The sequence below is a fragment of the Nymphaea colorata genome, chromosome 2 (genome assembly GCF_008831285.2).
Source record: "Nymphaea colorata isolate Beijing-Zhang1983 chromosome 2, ASM883128v2, whole genome shotgun sequence".
Lineage (NCBI taxonomy): Eukaryota > Viridiplantae > Streptophyta > Magnoliopsida > Nymphaeales > Nymphaeaceae > Nymphaea > Nymphaea colorata.
This window is the reverse complement of record NC_045139.1, coordinates 7,604,385-7,628,997: the sequence shown is the minus strand read 5'-3', so window position 1 is coordinate 7,628,997 and position 24,613 is coordinate 7,604,385. Positions and strand designations below refer to the sequence as shown.

The 24,613-nt window shown below is 38.3% G+C and overlaps 2 protein-coding genes across 3 annotated transcripts; both read right to left on the bottom strand.

Annotated features, from left to right (window-relative positions):
• Positions 1–986: 986 nt before the first annotated feature.
• On the bottom strand, positions 987–12,276 carry LOC116248505 (actin-related protein 3). Of its 2 annotated transcripts, none has more exons than XM_031621334.2 (10): positions 11,311–12,273; positions 7,266–7,500; positions 6,914–7,138; positions 6,104–6,250; positions 3,295–3,387; positions 2,928–3,047; positions 2,439–2,549; positions 2,215–2,340; positions 2,034–2,132; positions 987–1,448 (listed from the first exon to the last, which is right to left on the bottom strand). In XM_031621334.2, the coding sequence occupies exons 1-10, from the start codon at positions 11,355–11,357 to the stop codon at positions 1,368–1,370; spliced, it is 1,284 nt and encodes a 427-aa protein (XP_031477194.1). In that variant the 5' UTR covers positions 11,358–12,273; the 3' UTR covers positions 987–1,367. The 2 variants fall into 2 exon arrangements, with proteins under 2 accessions (XP_031477194.1, XP_031477196.1); XM_031621336.2 differs by lacking the exon at positions 987–1,448 and adding an exon at positions 1,557–1,874 and having other exon boundaries at positions 11,311–12,276.
• Positions 12,277–20,876: 8,600 nt separating this feature from the next.
• On the bottom strand, positions 20,877–24,010 carry LOC116247108 (vignain-like). Its single transcript, XM_031619072.2, has 4 exons — positions 23,202–24,010; positions 22,416–22,651; positions 22,134–22,274; positions 20,877–21,408 (listed from the first exon to the last, which is right to left on the bottom strand). The coding sequence occupies exons 1-4, from the start codon at positions 23,647–23,649 to the stop codon at positions 21,154–21,156; spliced, it is 1,080 nt and encodes a 359-aa protein (XP_031474932.1). The 5' UTR covers positions 23,650–24,010; the 3' UTR covers positions 20,877–21,153.
• Positions 24,011–24,613: the final 603 nt, after the last annotated feature.

Here is a 24,613-nt window from a genome sequence, read left to right as displayed (position 1 = left end):
GCGAGGCCTATCTTGGGGTTCTCCTTCAGATTTGGCCATTTTATGAAGTCTTTGGTAGCGACTTAGTGACCTTTTCCACCTTTTGCGGCTATCCTATGGATCCATACCCCGTTTTTCAAAGATCGAGTGCTTTGATCTATTTATTTATTTTTGGCTCTGCACTACTTACACTGATCACATCATCCACACTAATCTAATGACTTACAGAGCATTGGTTTGCCATTTCCACTTGATTTATTTCTTTACCCTTTTCACTTCCTGGTGACGATTAAGGTCCTTCAACTACCCTTCGCACCACCATTTTTATTAATTTGATTCAGTTGCAGGATGGTTGAACAAATTGTATGCAATTATACTCAGAAGCGAATGTTTTAATCTGGAAAGTTAGACGGCGTGGTCAACGTTCAAATCGATTAGGATTTTGATAACACGAAGATTAGTTGTCATATAATCCATAGAACAGTCGGTAAAAAGATCATTAAAAGTAATTTATTACTTCAAGAACCTTGTGTAGCTAGATAATGATCATCCACAATGCCGATGCTTTGCATAAAGGTTACATATCCATGGCCCGTATGCAAATTGCAGACTGCATCCAACTTTGCCGTTGAGTCTGCTCATGCGTCTGTGCAATCTTAGTGTTGGAAACATAAAATATGCGTAAAATAGTGCTTCTCAGATATACAAAAAAAAAATTTAAGGGCCAGTAAAACATGAAAGAGTATGAAGCATGAGATCGCACTAGTGGCCATCTGTCAAAGCTGATCATCTCATGAAGTTGCCTCTAAGCTGCCCGCATTAAAAGTCAGTTTATCAAATCAAAGGGCTATTTAATTTTTCTACCTGTCATTAGAAGCATCCATGTGGACCAAGTCATAAGAGAGGAAAGAAAGGCGCGTGAAATCGTTGACCCCTTAACGAGACCAACAATCAATAATAATAATTTTGGCAGTCTCTCTCCCTCTCTCTCCTTCTCTCGGTAAACAAGACCAGTAAATAAACATATATTTAACTAATGGCACTTGTACAGTAATACTCTGACCCAACCAAGCTGAACAATAAAAATCTCCAGCTCAGTTTACTAAATGAGCTGCTTCTTCCCGGCATAATCACTACGTGAAACCTCTTAACTGGGGACTAGCAACCACGATTTATTACCTGACAAAGAATATGGATGAAGCAGACCGAATCGAACTGAAGCCTTATACACCTAGATGAACAGCTATAGTACAACCCCCCCGAGGGCCCAACCTTCATTAGAAAAAAATATAATTAGAAAGCCTCTCTCACAAGGATGTAGCTCCACACGGACAAAATTGTCTATTTTCAGAACTGGTGATCAGTTGCAGGCATCAGCCATTTCAGCATCAATACATCCCCTTGAACACTGGATTTGTACGGCAGATACTTGCACCATATTCCTCATACTCGGCTTTGGTATGGCAAGCCTGTCCACAAGAGGATCCTTCAGTTAAGCTTTTCCAAAGTCATATGGTCATTAGTTAAGGTAGTTTGAAATCCTATTGAAATAAAGAACTGAAGATCCACAATGATCTAAACTCTAAAGAATGTCAAAAAATGAATTGAAGATAAAAGCTTGGGTATCAGTCCTTCACTGAAGCAGAGAAATTTATCATTTCTAGCTGTCTAAATAGGAAACATGGATCCAGAGGTATCCAATTAAAATACATGACAGCCAGAGTATATGCTCCAGGTAGAGGGTGTTTAAATTGAGAGAAAATGGTAGAACTGGAACTCTGCCATTCCACAGTGCTCCTCGGAGAACAGAAATGGGCCAGTCTGTGCATTTTCCTGCTTCATGTAGAATGTGTTCTTGGCATTACAGGGTTCCAAATTGATGCACCTGCACCATTCTGTGAACACAAGGAACTGGATGTCAGTTCCTTGCATCCTGCAGAATTGGTTTCAAATGCCCTCTAAGAGTTTATAGAATTTCAAACTGTTAATATACACATGGCAGGTTTAAAACATCAAGATAGACAAAAAAGACTATCAGAGGATATGAAACTTACATTGTAAAATTCAGGTGTTGATGCAAGAACTGAACCTCCGAACCACACAGCAAACCGCTGGATTGGATGGCTTACTACATTGACTTCTAATGGCTGTGACTGGAAGAAGAAATCCAATAGTGAGAACATTCACATGGAAACAAGCACATCACAACCAAGAATATAGGAAACAAATGCTCACTTTCACTTCAGTTCCAAGTCGAGCATTGGATGCAGTTACACGAGCATCTACAATCTTCTTTATGTCGCGCTGCAACCTCCTATGGAAGTCCTTGAACATGGTTGATCCTCCAGATAATACAATGTTCTGTGACCATGTTTTCAGATCAAGTAATTGTCGAATAGTGAAACAAATTCAGTAAATCAACCTGGCCATAGCATTCACCCCAGACATTGAACACCAACCTTATAGAGGGCCCTTCTAGTGTCAATTGGTGATGACTGTATACACTTGTCAATTACAACAGGTAAAGGGGTGGCGAATTCACTACTATAAATCTCAGGATGAAAGAAAACCTGCATAGTTATACAAAAGCTAAATCTCAATGTTCATGGTATATCAATGCAATGACTTGCACTACAGGAGGCTTTTTTTTTTTTCTCTCTCTCTCTCTTCTTTTTTCCCCCCAAATCTAATGATAAAAACGTGAACTCCATGGGAAAATAAAACATACCATCTACATGATTTTGACATATATATTGGATTTTATAAACATTTAAAACGTAACAGTCAGAATTTTCAGCCTATAAAATCCAATCAACATGTAGAATCTATTTACATGGTTAAATTTGCAAAAAATGAAACAAAATAAGGATCAATGTTGTGGTTGTCATCGTATGATGAACATGATCTACTAAGATAATATCAAGAACAAGATAAAGGTGGGTCAGTACCTCAGGACCCAGAAAGCGCTCATATCCAATATCACATGAATATGGTGCACCTGTCTTTGATTTAACACCAGTCCATCGTTTAATATGCTTAGAGGGCTCACGATCATGTTTTCCAAACTCCTGCAATTATGTAGAACAATTAAACATTGTTATGTATGAGTTTCCAGAACAAAGGACATTAAACATGTCTCCAGGTGGTAGAATTTAAGATGATATGGAAGGGTCAAATATTTTTCTGGAGCAAAAACAAAGAGATGGGCCAATAGAACAAACTAATAAAACCATGTAACCTGTAAGCAGATTGAATTTCCAAAAAACTTGGTCTCTTAAAAGTATGTCTCAGACATGATAATAACAAGTAAAATACCTTGACAATATCTGAACAAGTGTAGCAATATGTTTCTTTCACCTTTCGGGCTACTTCCAATGAATCTTCAGGTGGTATATGCTCCCCCCTTTCCTATAAATGAGTTCCATACATGCCACATTAGTTATATAAAGAGCACAAAAGAAATACACCAACACTCAAATAAGTGGACACAGCCGGAGCAAAGACATCTAACATTTGAAGCAGAAAGGGAAAGAGATCCTAAAAAACTTATCTTGCTGGATCATAACTAGTTAAAAAAAAAGGTGATAGCTGTACATATTTGATCAACCTTGTAGCTTACACAGGAAATGTGCACTAGATTAGGTAATTTTTATGTTTAGTTTTTTGACTTTTTTGCCAAAACTGGTGTTTTTCACCAGATGAAATTTCTGAATATTCAGATCAAGCAAAAAAACCCACTTGAATCTTGAAGTGGTTAGAATGGTAAGAGGACAAACTGGTCAGAACTAACAATTGCAATAACATAGAACTGTACAATATCATGTATTCAACTTCTTGGCTTATTATATGAAAAGGTTGAAATTGATGCCTAATAGATAAAGACAGGTTACCTAATGGATAAAGACAGGTTACCAAGCTGTTATATAAAATGGATTACTTTTGTAGAAAGGACCACCACTGTAATGTGTTCATTTTGAGGTGAATGAAGTTAAGATCTACATCCATGGCATCCGATAAAAGAAAAGGGAAATAAGATACAGAATGTGAGGCAATAAAGTTAAACTAGATAACAACAGTAGCAGTAAATGACTGAACCCGAAATAAATTTTGGCTATGAAACTACAAAATTGTAGAACGCCATTTTGATTTTAACCCTTTGAAGTGTAGACTGCAGAATCAGGGAACCCAATTAAAATATGCAAAAAATCACAGAAAAACACATTGAATATAGAAAGAGTACCACAAAAAAAAAGAGAAAAATTAAATACTATGCATGATGATAAAGATGGTGAACACCATTATCTGCTTGATATACAATGATGATGACAATTCCATTATCTTACTCATCAAGAGATCATTTCAGCATCCATAGCCAAAGAGAAAAAGCTAGTGTCAGTTAATGGTAACTACCCATATTGCAAATCCCACCACACATAAATGGATTAAATAATTTCAAATCTTATCAGAGGCCATGCTGGAGCTGCGTCCTTTTCTAACTCAATCTTCTTTCACAACCTTCGCATTTAAGCAAACCTCAGGATAACTATCCTAATGTAACATAAGCTGAAGGTTATGAAACAAAGAACATGCATGCGACTTACATCTTGCACTTACTACACCTAGTAAAAGACAGGCATAACAAAGAAAGGAAAAGATAGTATTGCTGTTTCAGTTGAAATATGTCATACATTACAAACCAACGACCAACGGGAACCTCTGCACATGAATGTAACTGCAGAGAGAACATTGTCATGAACTCCAATATGACTTGTATACATAAGGCCACGTTTGATGGCCTGGATTTTTTTGGGGGGGAATTTTTTCAAGGGTAAATTCTCCACGGTAAACTGACAGAAAGGAAAATTTCCCTTTTTCTTGTTTCAGGCCATGTTTGATGGCATCAAGAAATTAAAAAAATATCATAACAAATATGCATATCAGGAATGTTAACCAGCTGAGGGGGAAGGGCGAGATAGAGAGAGACAGCATCACACCTAGACTGCAAAATGAAAATCTTTGATGAATGGCGTCATGGTTGCAGGTAGAAGCAGGTCGTCGGAGGAAAAGGGACAACGAACGATGAAAGAACAACAATTCAGAGTTGCTTCCTTTCACCCCCAAAATCACAAAAAGAGACATCGGATATCAAAATCAGGTCTTCAAAGTAGAAACAATGGCGAAGTGGACAATGTCGCCGGAGGAGGAAAATAACAAGCCGCTGGGAATAGTAGCAGGGTATTTTGCTGGAACAGCACAATGCCGCCGGAAGAGGGATAAAACACGGCAATCCAACCCTAGATAGTCCAATAGATGCATTTATCTCCGGAAACAGATGGGTCGATCATCGGAAGCTGAGGAACAAGCTCCGAATCGATGTTTGGAACAATAGCTTTTGCGGAGAAAAGGAGAACGAAGTAGAGATGGGGCGAAAGAGGGGAATGGAACGAGCTTACCTGTGAAGAAATGCGATCGCCCAACCGGCTCTGTGATGAGAAGAGAATCGAAGGAGCTCGGTTCGAACGGAGGAGGAAGATGTGATAGCGAGGGAGAAAGTGCTCGGTCGATCGGCAGATGAAGAGGCCGGCTTTGTGATGAAAAGGGGATAGAAGAAGCTCCGTCGATCGAAGGAGGAAGCAGCAGTAGCGAGGGAGAAAGAGCTCGGTCGATCGGCGGTGGCGAGGGAGAGGAGCGCGCACGATGGAAGAAGCCCCAACGGACAAAAAAAAAATCGTCGAAAAAAAGTCGGACCCCCACGGGTCCGACTTTTTTCCGGGGTAAATTTACCCTGAAAATCGACTTTTAGCACGGTAAATTTTCTCACGTTTGATGGTGCTGGTTGAAACCGTACAAAAAAGAAAAAACCCCCTCGATGAACAGTATTTTTCTTAGCCATCAAACGTGGCCTAAGGGAATACAGTAATTGAAGTAAAACTGGAAAATCTGCATAAAAAATTGGATACTTATACACGGAGGAAGAATGCTAGCAATAAACATTGATCATAAAGAGATTCTAAAAGATAACATTATCAAAGCAAAACTCCTAAAAAAAATACCCTGATAACATTGTGAATTTCAGTTCTGCCATGTACCAGATGATTGCAGTTCACAAAAATAAGATCTCTACCTTCAATAGTTGTTGAATAAAAAGGGTTATATCTTTTCCAGTAATAGGAATAGACTTGATACTGCTCCCAATGACATATCCGTCTGCTACCGGCACAATGTGCGTAGCTCCATCACCAACATCGACAACAACACCAGTCATCTCACACTGATAAAGCAAGACCGATAAACAGTCAAGAAACATATATCTATGAAAGTGTGTAAGATTTTTGAGTATATGTGAAAACTGAATATGCATAAAAAATATTAGTGAAGGAAGCACTAATTTTAGATCTTGACAGTCATTGAAACAAGAACAAGTTTTTGAGTCATAAGGCAATGAAGAGTAACTACTTAGGAAATATGCAAAATAAACACGGTTAGCATGCATTTATCATTATACGCCAGCCCAATGGAAAGAGTAAACATGTCTTTGTTATCCTAATTATTTCTCCAGAAGTTGGAAGGGAGCTGCAAGAATCACATGCACCCATTGATGTGGGAAAGTAGTGAGCACCTACTCAATAACTTATTTTTCACCAAGTATCTTGGCCCCTAATGGGCCAGCAGTAACCTGATATCCACTCCAAGAAACTCTGCAATTAAAAGAACACATTTATATGGATCTACCAATTAATGAAACCTTTAAGATATCAAATCTCTAAAATGACGAGCCAACAATGATCATATGCCCAGTAAATTGTCATATAAACACTTAATTATTGCTTTCCTTAACAAAGTTAAATAGATGGATTTTGATAGCACAGACAATAATGTCTCACGTGTGACAAGACACAAACACTATGTAAGATGCCTACAGCCTATTACTAACCTTTGAAGTTGTATATCCAGCAGCAAGAGCAAGGACAGGCTGCACTGCAATGTAAAGTCCAGGGACATTAAATGTTTCAAACATGATTTCTCCTGTATATTCTCGGTTTTCAGGAGCAGTCAATGGGCTCTCTGTCAACAGAAAGTAGTGATCCTCCGGATCGCAGCGCAAATAGTTGAATATACATTGCTGCCAGAACCTCTCCATTGTGTCCCAATTCTCTACCTAAGAGGAAGCTTAAGGTCAACAAAGCATTCAAGAACAAAATAAAAAAAAATTGCCTGCAGATATCCATCCAAAGAACAATGCATTAACCATGTGGTTTGTCAATCTAAAATGTGAAATCCACTACCTGGCCATAATGAATAGGGTAACTGAGATTGTACGTGCTGCTTGCTTTAGCTCTTTGCAAGGCTTCCTCACCAATGAAGAAATCAAGATCTGCCATAACACCTGCATTGTGTTGCGCTAACCAGTTCCCTTTACCAGAACTCCTCGATGGATTTAAAAAGGACTCATTTACAGCCACGACCGTAGGAATGATGAAAGAAGGCTCAACATTACCAGCAAAACCCATCTTGGTATACCTGATAAGAGAATCATCAATAGATTTACAAGGAAAAAAAAGACAAGTGCAGTAGAAAATAGAAACAGTTGACAATTCAAATGACAAAATGCATATAATTGCAATTGTACAGAAAACGAAGAGAGATGCATGAAAAATCGACTAAAGCATTCCATGAGATAGATGCACAAAAAACTCATGTGAAATAATCAACTGACAATGAGAAAGTGTGTACAAGTTCAATGGAAAATTTTCAAAGGCAAAAATACTTTTGTTTAACCCAAGTTGATGCAGCACTAAAAGCCAAAAAAGTAGCAAAAACCTAATATAAAACAGTATTTAGACTCAGACTGTGACATGCATATTTTGTAGATATGGGAACACAACCACATTTCTTCAGGACTTTTCTGTTACAAACAGAAAAAATTGAGGAAAACCTAAGTTGTCAAAGAGCTTGTTCAAGATCCTAAAAGACTAGCAGACAACAAAGCGGACTGCTTAACTAATTCGACCAAATAGTTGCTGGCCAGAACATAGATTGGGACAGTCAACTCAATCGCCTAGTTGGACTAGTAGGTAGAATAATCGGGATTTTGACTACCAAGCATTGTCATAAAGATATTTTTTTTAAGAAAAAATAGAAAAAGCAAAATAAACCCAAAAAAGTGAAAGAAAATAATGATATTTTGAAACAAACGCCAAATTGGAATCACATTTTTTTATCTTTATTCATAAAAATAAAATATATTTCAATTTTTTTTAGGACAAATAAATTTCTTGATTAGTACCCAAGAAAAAACTATCCAATGTATCCATCACAAACCCAAGAACAACATTTGTGATAATGCTACAAAGACATAAACATGCTCAATATTTCGTGGTATAAAAAAACATGCTTAAGTTCGGACTTATTTTATTTAACCACCTAATTACATCTGAAACATGAAGTTAAATGAAAGAAATTCAAACTGAATGGTGTCCAGCTAAGAGTTGAGTTTTCCATAAAAAAATTATTGCAAATACAGGGTATAGAGATTGAGAAGGAACACACATCTTCATGCCATATAGGCTTGAAGGGGAATCAAACAGAAAATGTAGATTTTCCCTTCTCTTGAAGTTCTGGAATTAAAAGGAAATGCTGGAAGCCATAGGTTTCCAAGTGAAAAGGCAACATAAAAGCAGAGAAACATTAAAAGGTGAATCCAAAAAACTCAGATTGAGAAGTACAAAGAAACAATGGGAACACACGTTAGGTTGACTAACTATTGTCCAAACTCCATGCGCAAAATTTTATACCATCACAATGCCATCTAGAGAAATTGTAGGTCTTGTCTTTTGCAACAATCTGATTATATACAAATTTGTGTTGCATATGGATTGACCACCAAAACAAAGCCTATGAGCATCCTAGATCCAGTAAAGACATTATCTCCTAATGCTCTGGTATACTTGCAAGCAACAGATAAACTCTAATCCTAAAATTAATGATTTCTGCAGACATTCTCATGGAATGCGGCATGTGAGCATATATGTTTCTTATAATGAGAACAAGCTCCCAGTGTACATTTTATTGATCCATTTTTTAACAGATTTTCTGAAGACCCTTTGTTTCACAAATAGTATTGTTGGAGTTACCTTTTCAAAGGAATCACAGTTTCTTAGTTACAGAACCATGTTGCTTTTAGTAGAAGAGCACTTCTCATCTTCCCCATTCCATGAAATGGAGCATAATTGAATTACATGCTATGTAACACCAATGCTTCTATAAATGCAGAAGGCTGAGTTCATATATACAGGTGAAGTTGCAGACAATGAGGATCCCATAGTTGAATATATTAAAAGGTCTTACAGTTAAACATTTGACAGTCCATCAGTTTCATTATTTTTCTTTTCTTTCTTTTTATAATTGTTCTTCTTCCTCTTCCTTTTCCATATTAAACATAGTCCAAGTTTTGATCTCAATCATTCAGGTTGATAATGAGACTAGACATATTCTATTTATCATTATTGTGTTTTTATGTTATGCACCTGTGCCTGTCCATATACTCATCCTATACCCCTATACCCATGTTTTTAAGTCAGCATGTAGCAACACTTGCACCTGCACCCACAACCGCGGTGCTACCTATGTGACATAGATAATATATGAAGCAAGCATTTTGACAGCATTCAAGCTTCCATCTTCATACATAGTTTAAGAACTTCATGTAACCATGTAAATATGAAAGAGAAAACATCCTCCAATATCAAGCTTTTAAGAACTCATGTAACCAAGTAAATATGAAAGAGAAAACATTTATTGCAGGAGCAGAGACACACAAACTAGGGTTGGCACAAACTAAACCAGTAACAGCACTCTCAAGTACAACCACATAATGAACAAATCTCAAGTCCTTGCACATGCCATTTGAGGCCAATTAAAACGAAAAAAATATGCTGCTTCCAACACCATAACACAAAAATGAAAGAAAATAATGCAGGTCACTGTATTCTAGGTCCAAAACAATTATTTTCACCAACCTCATACATCAAGAAACAACTGAAGTGAAGGTGGTCTGCACTTTGGTATTCTAAAATCCTCAACATGGTCCCACTCAAAATAAATAATATTTCTTTCTAGGTCATGTCAGGAGCTGTATATACAAGCAATCCATTTTTTTCCCTTGAAGCTTTTTCAAATTAAAACATGTGCCTCAATGGGTCAAGTTAGCACATGCATTCTGAAGCTTGAGCACAAAAATTGCAGCTTCAAGGTGGTGGAGACACACAAATTATTGATCAAAGTTAGGGTGGGCAACTACACACCCAGACTTGAAGTATTCAGTTCTTTTGCATCTTCTACTGTAGGAAGTTGAAGTAATCTGCAGCATTTTTTTCATTATCCTCTTAAATGAACTTGAAGAATTTGATACGGAAGAAATCAGAAACTGGATTATTCTCAAACTGACTTTTTAGGAACCTATCAGGCTTTCCTTCTTTAGGCCATAGTTTCATTAAGTTGATACTCACAGGGAGTTAAGAAATGCAACCAGTGGTGAAAAAGGCACAACAAATGTTTTCAGTTCAAAGTTCCTTGAGTATCAGATAAGTTGCAGCTACCATCAGTAAGCTTTAAGTAGCCTACTGGACTGGCATAAGAAAAGCTACTAAAACATGCAAATAATGAACATATGACTTAATTCATTCATGAAGTCTTCCCATTCGTAGCGAAACAAAATATCCGAAGGGCCTCCCAGCATATAACAAGCATTCCGCTCTACAGATCCCTCAAACCCCACTAACCAGCCATACAGTAAATGCGAGAGAAGTTACATGAATTATCATTTCCGATGCCTACTTTTCTGTTTTCCTCGTTTCTTTATGTACTCTATTATAAGGCATAAAACGCCACACATTTCAATGAGAACTTTCAAATCGAGAAACAAAATCAAGTACATCAGACCACAACTCTGAGCCATCTCTAGTCGATTTCAAACAAAAGCAGGTGGCGTGAATTAAAATAGAAGCATTATATACTGTCATCTGCGCGTTTCAGTTTGTCCAAATACCAGAAACTTCTTTGAAAATACGCTCAAGGAGAGAGATTGATCTCCCCGAGATTTCCACTAGAAGTTCAGCGGAGCAATATCTACTCCTACTCAACGAACCAATTCTCCTATTCGACAAAAATCAGGAAGAATTCTCAAAAAACGAGAAGAAAGAAGAAAGCAGGCATGCTCATAAATGGCGGAAAACCCTAAGCCCAGCGCAAAATTACACCCAAAAGCGACGAATCTCAATTCAGGAGAACGAAAACGACGTCAAGAAAGAAGCAACGGAAGGCGAAACTCACCCGGTTCCATTATCAATGACGACGGCAGGGCGAGTGGTGGCGTCCATCCAGATTCAGAGAGGTTGAGGAAGACCCTGGATCTATGGTCGAGATGCAGAGTTGGTCGACGGCGGCGGCGGTGGTGCTGCTGCTGCTATGAACCAACCAAAGCATCTGTCGGCTCAAATTCAGGCCGAACTCTTTACCAGAATCGAGAAGCTCTCCTCCCAACCAAACACCACCAGGAGATCTTGCCTTCGACTCCACGCAAACCCATCAACCCCCCACCAAAGAAAAATCACAATCTCTTGACGTCTCCTCCGCTTTCTCTTTCTCTTTCGTCCTCTGCTTTTCCCCTTTCGAGTGATCCCCAATACGTTCCCATCTGCATTACAACACCCTTTTTCGAATATTTTATTCTAAACCGAATCTCTTCTTTCCATTTTTGTCTCTCTCCCCCGCTGTCTCCCTGCTGAATCTGTGAATTAGCAAGGACTAGAAGTAGAACCAATCAACCACTCTCTCTCTTCGTGGAATCCTGTTCTTGATGTTGGTAGGGAAGAGGATTGATTCTGTTGGCCTGTAAAGGCAAGAGAAGGGCGAAGAAAAGAGGAACACGACTAGATCACTTGTCGCCGTTCTAATTTCTGAGTTTGGTGATGTAACCCCAGCAGCCACCCTGCCAAGTCTACCATCACTTTTTCTCTCCTCACCACGTCTACCACCTCCCCCTCTCTCATCTGAATTTTCGTCGGAATCTTTTCAGGGAGGATCGTCACAAGGACACGTGAACAGAAAAGGACATCTGCTCGACTCGGAAATTCGAGTTCTTTAGCTCAAAGTGGAGTCTGTTCAAATCTTAAGAGCGTTTAATCCACTGCATAGGGCAAAGCAGATCTATGCTCTGAGCAAGAGAATTCTCGATTTCTAGGAATGCCGAAAAGGAATTGTTTACATCTTAAGGAAAAAAAAGGGTATTCTTTCTCCAAGCAGAACGCCCTCTTATTTTACGATTTTGAACAGACGACAAAGTTTGTGTGATTTCTCACATAATAAATGAAAAAGTCGAAAGTTCGATTCCGCAATGGGACACATAAAATTCTTAAGAAGTTTCTCAGTGGCCAAGAAAAAATATCTATCCATATCATTGTGCCCGTGAAATGTACTTGATGAAAAATCAGACCAACAAAATAGCCAAGCATGTCAGACCATATTTATTTTATCTATCTCAGACTAAAAAAATATCTGTGAAACTATCCCCAAGTTAAAATATGATCGAAGTTGACGACTGTAAATCAACTTCAACTTGACGTAAACTTTTTATGTTATTATCTTCTTGGTGGTACGAATTCATCTTTGTCATTAAACAAAAATTAAAACGAAACCTACGCTGATCCGGCTTCACGTGATATAAAACTTTTTTTTTTTAATTAAAAGGGGAGGTTTGATTTTAGAGGGCCACATATCTTTGGCATCCTTGTAGAACATTATGCTTTTGATATGAGACTTTTAAAACTGAAAAATATATATGCCGTGGGAAAGGCAATTTTTAAGATAAATACTTATTACCGTTGTTTCTAAAATAGATTATAGATAGCTTGAATCGCTTGGCTCGAATCAATATACTTGTAGGAAAAAAACATCTTCAAATGATGGTATGAATTAGGCAGTATTCTATATTTCCGGTGAGCAATAGGTTCAATATTACCACTTGACATGAGGCTTGAAGGATCCTTACTCATCAAAAAAAAAAAAAAACCTTAACTTTAACTTTTTGATCTACATTGGTATTGGTCAGTACACTTTTCAACTTAAATGTCGCGCCCTACCATTAATGTATAAGAGCATAGCATCGATATGAATCAAATTTAAGACTTATCTTCCTACATGCCCATAACTTGACTAGTTACGCTATGCCTTTTGAAACTAATCTTTATCGATATTAAAATTGACCCTTCTTCCCTTTATCAGTTTGTTTATAATTAATACGTAATATTGGTCATATATCTTCCTCATTCAATGATTAATTTCGACATTTAAAGATAAGAGTTCCTAACTTATATTTTAATATCAGCTGGCCGACAATACATGTCAGCTGATATGAGCCTATATAATGTGAACGGATACGGGCCGTGTCATACGATGTTACTATAATGATATTTGGGACTAACCATAGAGCAGGGCAGGGGCAGAATCAAGTGTGGCAATTGCCCACACGGAGTTACAGGAAAAAAAAACTCATTTTTATATTGACACTTTAAGGTCATTTTTTTCATTTCTTTAAAAATTTAAAATTTATTACTGATGCCGTATAATATATATATTTTTTTACTGTGCCCCTGCCATAAACATAAATCTAATAAGTAGAATGAAATTAATGACTGGCTGATTGACTGGCAGCAACGTTATCGAACATGCGCAGCTACCACCTGTTTGATGAGGCAGCCCTGATTCCAATCAGGTCATCTATTGGATGACTTCTATGAAGGTCAAAAAATGTAGTTGATATATTGAAAGGAAGATGGAAACCAATTATGCTGCGAGAACCTTTAACATGCATGGGGACGCCATTTTTTTTTCTAGTTCTATTTATTTTTTTGTCAAGCTGGAAAGAAACTCGACGTACGGTGGACTCCCTTAGGACCAATAATGAAAAATATTCATTGGTTTCCTTTGGTTGTATAGAGAGAGATCATGTTTAAGGATATCAATGGATCAGATTCAGATTGATTATACTACCAAATTGTGTCACAAAACTCGGATATGAAAATAAGTTTTTAATCAATCGGATCAGATTAAGATTTAGAAAGTGACATCTCACTGATTCCATCGAATTCGAATTCAGATTTGGTTTTAGATAGATGCGAATATGATACATTTTGGAAGTTGTTTTTTGATATATAATGATGCGGTTCATATTTGGTTCTTATTCAAAAATAAGATTCGAATTTGGCTATGAATTTAAGTCGGATTCAAATTGAAATGTCGGATTTCAAATTTATAATCGAATTCAGACATGGTATAAACTTTTTCTTAATTCACGTTCAAATTTGAATATGTAAATGCCCAATAAATCAAATATGGTAAAGAGTATGCCTAAATGCACATATAACTTCGGTTTATGTAAGGAGTAAATCACATGAGAATTGAACTATGTATGCGTGCCTCACGGTAGAACCCCACTGAGGCAAGCATTTTGAGTCGCAATCAAAGAATTCAATCAACTGATTGCTTCACATATTAACACAACTGTCACTTGAGGCAGTTTACTACTACGGCCTAGTTCATGACATAAAGGATAGTCAATACCAATAGGTTGTTTGACAAGAAAAACATTAATGTGTTATAAAAACTTATGCTCCTACAACACATCTTGCAAGAATATTGTATTCATGTTCTAGGAAATGTCATGGTTTAGTTGGGCATGTTCCAACCTGCTCTCTAACAGCTTCAAGTTTTCACCTAAAAAAACTACAAATTAGGACAATCAATGGTTCAATTCATGTCTAAACTTTTGGAATGTTAAAAAAAATATATGATACTTACGAAGTATGTTCTTAGATCCAACAATTAAATAATCACCCCATATTTTTCAAAACATAAATAGTGTCCTTAGAATATATACTTCAAAAATGCAATATTCTTCTTATTAAAAACAGTGTTTGTATTTTTGGGTAGGAAGGAAATGACACGAGGGGGAGGGGGGGTGTTCAGTCATTTTTGAAAACAGTGTTTTCCGAAAACCAATTTTTCTGAAAACTCTGTCTTCAGGTCCCCCAACAGGTTGAAAAATGAGTTTTGCAAGCAAAACAGCTCCAAAACTCCTTTTTTTTATCATGCATCCAAACACACCTTAAGACAAGCGACATCACCTATATTCTTATGTGTTAGCAGGAAAATCAAACTGAAACATGATTCTTGCACTTGGAGAGGACAGTATTCGAGATTCTAAACAGGTAGGCACCTTCAGCGCAGGGGACTCTTAGCACGAGCAAAACCAAAGAAAGAAAAAAATGTCACCGAATCGATCATAAAATAAGTAAATGTGTTCACCTAACTGATCGATTAACTAGGTGGAGTATCCGAGCACTCTCTCATATATAAAACACAGCCATTTATATGTCAACTCTGGGAATAGTTGATTCTCCACAGAGGAGGTGATTCCCCTGATCCAGCACTCGATTCTTGTAGTTTACGGTGCTTCTCGAGTCACATCCATGTGGTGAACAGGCGGCCGTCTTCTTACACCCGAGTAGTCCTGCGACCACCAACTACCAGCGCCCATCGTCTCCTTCCTCCCTCCTCCCTGCTTGCCTCCTAGTGCAGGTTGAACATGTTCCTGCTGGTGCTGGTGCTGGTGCTGAGCCCTCTCTAGCGCCACTGATCCATCTGCATGGACACCAACTAACAGAAAATATATATATATAGAAACTTAATATGAGAGAGATCTAGAGAGAGACAGAGGTACCTCTTCCTGCTTCAATGGTAGACAGTGGCAGACTTAGCAGAAGGCCTAGAATGAAAATGTTTGCTACCATCATCAAAGGATGGATTGCTTACACTTTCTTTAGAAAATTTTTGGCACTACTCTTGCCAACTATATAAAATTTGTAACCTTGGCAGTACCTATATCCGTAGCTTCCTAAGGCCTGCGGATGCTCAATATAATATCTTCTGCAGTTCTTTCCAATGCGGCTCGGGCTTGGCGCCAGTCACACTATAAAATTCGATTGATTAGGTGCAAAAGTGTTCTTGAAGATCATGTTCTGACCAAAGTAGGGATCTGTGAACGCTCGGATCCCGATAATTTTGTATGCTTAAGGCGAAACTTAAATTGAACAATTGGTCCAAAAAACAAACTATTCCATCATGAAATCCTATTGATCACGTTCCAAATACAAGCCTCGGAAACAAGCTTCGACCAACCTATAAGATGTACTAATCCGCTCATATTTGGATACCAAGTTGCGGAGATTCATGAGAACTGGTGTGGGCAATTCATTGAAATGCTTGAAATTACAACATGATAACTCAAAAATTAAAATAAGATGCTTACACTAGACATGTGCTAGTAACTCAAGTATTCCTTAGCGACAAAATCCTGGCTCCGTGTAGCTAAGTTTAAATACACTAAAAAAGAAATTTGGATGAACTGGGTACATCCAAATATCCTAATAATTTAGGCCCATGCACCAAAGACACAGAATATGGTTTATAGGGACCGGCAATATTTGTTTGTTTTAGTTACTGATTTTCAATTCAGGACCATTTGTTAACCGAATATTCTGTGTCACGGGTCACCAACTTCTTCCAAATATCAGAAGTAGACTAATGCCAGCTTCTCAGAAAAAGCTGCCAGATTAAACTTGATGGATGGTATCCATTTCGACTGTGTTTGTATTTTACCTCATTCACTATAAACACACTATTGTTTCAAACAAAAAGGATCCGTGCACCCTTGAACAACACTGACCGGGTCCAGGACTTTTCAAGTCTGGATTTTTCGCTGTTTTTATTACTAAAATTACTTTATTGTGCTTTCAAACACGTTAAGAAACAAAGGTTATATTACCATCTCAGGAAAAGAACTAGCTAACTGGTTCGGTTGTTGAGAGCAACGGTGGCAAAAGATGGGTCATTACCTATGCACTCTGAAAGAGTACTTGTCACTCATCAAGTTATTAATGACTGGACGAAACAAAGAAATAACCCCTCACGTGCAAAATTATAGAAGATCTCCTTTAAGATCAAACAATTCCATCGAATTGAGTATGATTGTATTTGTAATAGCATCTACTATACCAGGAATATCAATGAACCCAATTATTGCAATTGCTCAGGATACCCTACCCGGTTACGGATTTTGACTGACAAGTAATAAACAACCTTGTTAGTTTGATTCTTATGGGTGCTACTTTTCTAAATTACAAACAGTGGTGGGTACGTGATGCTTAGTTGACGGTTGTTCCGCTTCCTGCACAGATCCTAAATCAACTCTAACCTTGATGGCAAAAAGAAAATGAGAAGGGCTTCGGCTATTGGGGGTGTCCCATACCCCACTATTAGGAATATTTGAAAAAAAAAAGATATCCCTCCTGAATTGCAGGAATCTTTCTTTGTCTTTCAGGATATTGTAATTATATCAATACCGGCAATTCATCTTACAAATCATATTGAGGACAACAGGTGAGGGGGTCCTGCCAAATAGATGAATCCAAAATAAAATCTGAGAATAGCTAAAATTCAAAAAATATGATAAAAATAATAGGATCAGCATCTATCTGGAGCTGTCTCTATTGATAACAGGTTTACCTAATTTCACTCTTTCCACAAGAAATGAAAAACAAATAGTTATTTGATTTTGAATTTATTGACTTAATTTTTTTTTCTTGGGATATGGGTATTAAGCTAGCAATGAGGCGACTGGTAGTGGAACCAAACAGACTTGACGATCTTCATCACCCTCAACAGTCACTAAAGCATGTCTATTGTTTGTTTGTTCAATGGTGATAGCCACCCAAGTCCAAAAAGTATTTACTTTTAGCCTTCAAAGCATTATTGATATGCTTGCATGTGCCAGCCTCATAGATGAAAGAATATTCAAGGATAAACCCACTTGATCTCTAGGCATGTGATGGGCAATCAACAGCATGAGGAGAATATGGTGAGGCTTTGCATGTGATAGCTTGTTGGTGACATGTCAAAGGAGGTAAAAAGCACCCACTTAAAAGATTTTTTTTTTTTTCGTTTGCATGGTTTCTTTTTAGATGAATAGAGCAAACATTGAGGATCCAATGCAACATGTATAATTGGTGACTCAACAGTTTGTCGCCCCTTGCCATGGTTGGGACCCACATTGGCATGTTGGAAGGTTCTTATATTGCCATGACATGCACTTCAAGATAAAACAAGTGAGAACCATAGTGCATCTAATCATTTCGCAGTCAAGGATTGCACTTTTGAATCTAGGGATGTTAATGGTTTAGATATTGTTGGATGTTAGATCCGAAAATACTTGGTACAAACACAAATCTGATTATGCTTGAATTAATCAAAGTTGGTACAGGAGAATATCTTTTGTTAAATCTGATGGATATCAGGATTTGGTGACATGAAAAACTTCAAATTGAATTGCACATTTATACATTTGGATCTAAACCTAACCTAATTGAGTCTGGTTAGGGCCCAAGATCTAAACGCAGCGATTGATGGGTACTTCAGTTTCCTTTACATGTGAACCTAGTTTGGTACCCGCACACTAGATGAGAATATTTGGTGGGTGTTTGAAATGCTTCTACATTGTGTTTGACAACCAAACATATTGTTGAGTGAGTAGGAGTATTTCATCCTACAGCCCAATTAGAGACCCAAAGTTTTCATCTTTCATCCTATCCTCATAAGGTTTTAGGCATGCTTTTAGTGCTTTGAGGTGACACTTTTGCTATACTTCAACCTACAAATTAAATTCATGGATTCATTCATCAAACGAAGGAATTCAAAAATCCATAATTGAGTTTTTCAATTTTGTTGTTTTCACTTTCATATGAGAATAGCAAAAGGAGAAGGTTTACAGGATTTGCAATGCTGAGATCTAATATTAGATATGGTGAGTAGGGCTGTTCAACGTTGAATCGCTCGATAAACTCAACTCGTTTATTAAACCAGTCGAGTTCGATTTAAGAAATGAACTCGACAACCTAAACAAGTCGAGCTCGAGTTAAGTGGACTCGGCTCTATTAAACTCGGTTAAGCTTGAGAAAAAAAGTATACAAAATACATCTAATAAAATTATAAAAAAAAAAAAACAGATTGTTCAAATGGATATGTTGGTGATTGGAATGTGAGAGACTTCATATTCAAATCTATATGCTGCCTCTTGTTTTTAGAAAATAAACTTTTAATGAAATGTTTGGCTCAAGTTGGAGTTTTAATAACTCTATCAAGTGGAACTCAAGCTAATGAAATCAAACTCGACTCCGGTTCAAACCAAGTTGGAGTTTCTTTTCAAACAGTCAGCGGAGTTGGCTCGATCATGAACAGCCCTAGAGTGGTGAGACAGTAATGAAACATCCCCTAGGAGCTTTAGATAGGACAATAGCTATCATATAGAATTAAGAAATGAAAGCAGAAAACGAAGAAAGTGTACTGGTGAAAAAGAAAAAGACATCTGGGGCATCTTTCAAAAGCCATGTACAGAACAGCATTCAAATCCGTCGGTAGTATGTGACAAAAAGGGGATGTCGTACTACTGACTATGCATTTAATTGTCCGTTTCATAATTATTGGTTCGGAAAGTTTACTCCGTACTTGCAACATGGGTGGTTAGGAGAGTCTAATCGCAACAGGGGACTCGGACTCAAAGAGTTGGAAACACTCTTTTGCTTTGTTTTCATGCTTCGAATTTCAGATCCGGATGATTTGAGATCTTCACATCTCAAATTCAGAGTTTTGAACCAAAATAAGTAATTTTCTTGTTTGAATTGAAAAATGCCGTAGTTACAACAGAAATTTGTGACCAATGTATTTTTAATCAAGGGTTTTAGGAAAGAAACTGTTTTTTTTCGTACACCTTAAATATATAGCTAACAAATTTTCAATTGATCATGAGACATGAGACAGTGACTTGAATATAACTAAACTCAAGTTCACTCAAGTTTTAACACTAAATTAATGTTTCAAAGAGTGAGATACGCACACAGACACCTCGTTTGCCTCCATCCTTAATGGGCTCCTCTCTTGTTGTCTCCTCTCTGTCGCTGTCTACGGGCACCGCTTGTCTTCAGCCGTTGTTTAATCTCCCCCATCCTCATCTTCTCTCCCCCACTCTCCTCTCCTCCTATACTCTTTCTTTGTTGTTTTCTTTCCTTTGTGTTGTTTTTCTCCCTTTTTGTACTTCAATGACTTCTTTGTCACCAAAGCTCAATGAACTTGACCGGCACAAGCTTGACTCATTTAAAGTCAAGTTCAAGCAAAACCATTAACCTCGGTAACTTAAATGAAGGTACCTTGAGCTAAGTAAGCTTGCATAATTTAAGCTCGATTAAGATCGTTTGAAGGTATACAAATATATATGCTTTGAACGTATTTTGTATGAGGCGTTTTTGGTGCAATGGGTGTCCTTAAGCATCGTATGCGACGAGCCTAGCATGCACCCAGAACCTGCATTGTCGTTGTACCTCACCCAGCTCAAATTCCCCTTATTTGGCTGTTACTGGGCTCAGTTCAGACTTGATCTACATTGAGTTTGATCGAGCATGGCTGGACTTGAACTGCAGCCCTATATGGTTTTTATATTTCAACACGTGTGCTATGGTGTTATTTTTTCAAACAGCTTGATTATCCAAAACTTCCCCAAGGGGCATTGCACAAATGAGTGGGCTTGGGGGCGCGTTGAAGACACATCTCCAGTTTGAAACCCGGCTATGTTTTTTGTACAATGAAGGGGTTGAGTCCTTTATACAAGTTCAAGTGTGCAGTAGAATAACTCTCTCAATCACCCGAAACTAGATTATTCAAAATTACAAGAGCTTTTTCGTCGGCACATAGAGCCGTTGCGTATGGAATGATCACAAATGTTCGAAGAGGGAACATGGATGAATTTATTTTCCATATACTTAAATCATAAAATTATAAAAGCACAATAAGTGATACATAAGACATGTTAACCACGAAGAAATGGAAGTAATACAACAATGAGAACGCAACTTGGTAGGAGCCTTAAAAGCACACAATCTTGAGTACTAGTATACCACCCTTAACTAAGAAGCACACTATGTTTGGACATGATCGCTTGCATGTCTATGCTTCATTATGTATAAAACAACATTTGATGAAACCAGCTTTAATGCTTCTTCGTGGTCAATATTAAGACCTGGGAACTTGATTATTAGCGGCCACAGATGTGGAGTTCTTGACAGGATAAGAGGCTTGCATGGCTATGCCGCAAAGGCCGCGCTTGTCCGAGATCCCACGAGCCATTTTTATGTATCCTTGCTCCCCCCACCCAACTCCCCATGAGTTCTTCACAATCCAGTACTTGTCTCCGAGATCGGTTGCCCCATAGCCCACAACTGCAACCCCATGATCCAACTCAGTTCCACAATCTCCTGTGAACACCCCCTGCATGGAAACAACATGCCTGTTACTTGTGTTCAATTAATTGAGATGTCCAGGACACTTTGAAGAGTAATTGAGTTTTAATTTCATGAGCTCATTCTTTTGAATGAAAAAGGTCAGAGTTTGTGCAGTGACGTAAAATAAGAACCTAATTAAGCTCTCCACAAGCAAAGAAATTCAATCCAAGTCCTGTCTTGAGAAAAACTATATGGACTTTAATCTGAAGAAGGTCATTCATTTTCAGAGAATTATGCCATTGAATTCGGAGGTATTGTATACATGTATGTATTAGAATGTCAAATCATATGACTACTTGTGGCACATATGTACATTATTTTGCAAACTCAAAAGCTTCTAATAAGACCAGAATTTGTCCTTTTATACTAAAGCATTAATAATATTTTTGCATATTAACAGAAGGTGTTACCTCCTAAGACATGAGGTTGAGGAATCGTAGATGTGATTAGCTTGAGTTTGAAAAACCTTTGCTTTCATTGTTTGTTTGGTGTAACTTGTGGAGGTTGTTTAGCAGTGAGAACACTTTGTTAGTGTTTCACCTCAGTCTTTTGGGTAGATTTAAGGAACACTTGTTTTAGTATTTCATAAGCCAAATCCTTGATGTTTCTCCTTTTTAATATTTAACACACACACTCAGACACATGGGCTTGCAGAAGGGTGGAAATCAGTTGACAAAGTAAACTTGCCCTAGGATGGGTTCAGTCTGATACCTCAGAGTAGAATTGGAAGGCAGAGCCGCTGGCGTCGATTGCGACAGAGATAGGTTGATGAGCGGCGGCCTGCATCAGTGCTGCCTCGTTGTTCGTGGGCACATTTTGATGTCCATCAATGGTCACATCATGCATATTCATCTATGAAAAATATACATACACATATTCATATCAATGAGAAGGCCTTATGTCGATTTGGAAATAACGAAGAGCACTAAAGATGACGGCAGTGAAGAAGGTCAGCAGTCTGTATTGGAGCTGATAATTAACTTTTGTACTTACCTTGAGTGCATCACATTTGCCATTCTGAGCCTTGTATGGGTAGTTCTCCTCTGTCGTGATCCCCCCATTTTGCTTGATGAACTCAAAAGCATACTCCATGAGCCCTCCATTGCAACCTTGGTTGGCCTTGTTATCGCAGTCGATCAGTTCCTGCTCGGACAGGGACACCAACTTGTTGGTTTTTATCTGATTAATGCCCTCCACGGCGACGACAGTCGAAAACGCCCAGCAGCTCCCTGATTCATCCAGTCACAATTTGCTCAATATATGATCAATTATATTCCACATATAATTAAAGTGGCAACCAACTATAATAAACTTGAGTGTGTGGAGAATTGATAGCCAAACTAAATGATTCAGTTCACCATCTGTCTGCTCGAACCAAGCAAACTTTGTAACAAATTTCTCTATTACGAAAGGTGCTCGCAAGATGTTCAAGTTAAAAGAGGTCAATAATATGATATTGATGATATATATCTCTCCTGGTATATATGACCTAGCTACTAGGGTTTGATGAAGAAATGACTACTAGTGGCGAGGATATCATCTGATAAGATAACTATTTTAAGGTCAGAAATATGCTAAGAGTGCCCAAAATATGATTACATGTTATGAACTAATTAACTAATTAGAGAGATTCATGCCGACCCCAGAAACAGCATGAACTATAGGAGTGAATAACTAACAGCATGGATAGGTTTCCCTCTCTAGTTATGGCTTCTTGTTATTCAAAAAATGATAATAAATTGAACTGTAACATGGTATTGGAAAAGGATAAAAACTCACCACAGTGCCCCTGGTCCTTTACTCCAGTAACAGCTCCACGGGCCCTCCAGTCGATGGACGGCGGGAGGTTGTCGGCTTCCGCGTACATGAAGCTGTCATCGCCATGTGGAGCCTCCGGCGCTGCCCTGAGCCTATTGACTCTCGACCCGGCATAGAACCGCCTGAACTCCTCGTTGGTCATGTCGCCGAACCGGTTGAGCTGAAGCTTGTAAGAGGCGCCACCCTTCTTATTGAAAGAGTGCACAAACTTCGCATTTTGCTTGAAAACATTGAACCTCTTGTGCTTCTCATAGTAACCTCGTGACACATTGTGGTGGCTCCTCCACCTGTCATACAATCCCCAAACGCTCTCGTCGCTTGTCAAATCATTTTCGTCGATCCGGAAGCCGAGACCGACTTCAAAACCAATGAGAGCAAAGCACAACAAGAGCAAAACAAGCCTCCCCATTTGGACCCCTTGAGAGGAGAAACAAGAGGAATTGGTATAGATAAGAATTGGGGAGAGGGGATTGATAGAATAAATAATTGAAGTATAGAGAGGGAGATGGGTGTTGGGTGGTGGGGATCTGCAATGGCTAGTGCTGCATTTATATAGGGAAGAACCAATGGCCCTTACTGGTGAATGAGGACACTCCTCTATAGTGTGCAATAAATGAGGGTTAGTGTGAAGATTCCTTGTATAGGGCAAGGAATGGCATCTCTTGTTGGTTAAGTAAAAGATGAGTGGATTCTCTTGGGGAGTGAGGTCAGTGAAGCTACTGGTTTGTGGAATTGGTTGTTGGGATTTGGAGGATGCGAGGGAGAGATGATGCAGGGGCTTCTAGTTTCTACCTTTAGAACGAGACCTACAGTGGCCACGACAGTTTACAGGACGTAGCTCTCTGTTGTGCAGAGCTAAGCGCTTCCGTTACGCCGTTGCGCAACAATAGCCGCAAAAGGTGACCGCTCTCTCGGACTGAGTTGCCTCTATTTGGACACCTTACGCCTTCAATGTTGGCGTCATGCTTCCGGCTGGCTTTAAATTTGGTTTCTTGTGAGAGAGAGGGATTGTGAGAGAGAGGGAGAGAGATTCAGTTATGTTAATTGAGTTGCCAAAATTGTAAAGTCCATGAAGGGAGAAAATGGGGTAAAAGGAGTAAGTCTAGTCTTAATCCTCATTGGAGCAACAGTAAAAGCCTTTGAGGTTTGACTTGCCATCCCAACGGCAGTTGGTGGCATGAAAATCGGCAGCAGATCTCACTGTCCTGACTCTTTTCCTACTGACATGTTTAGTAGATGGAATGTTAAAGATTGTGGTTAGTGTGGTTTCTTTTTTTGGATGACGGTAGGAGACCCATATACTCTATGGGTACAATGTTTGTTTTTGTTGTCTCAGGGTACTACCTTCTTGCGTTTTAGTATGCAAGTTGGTT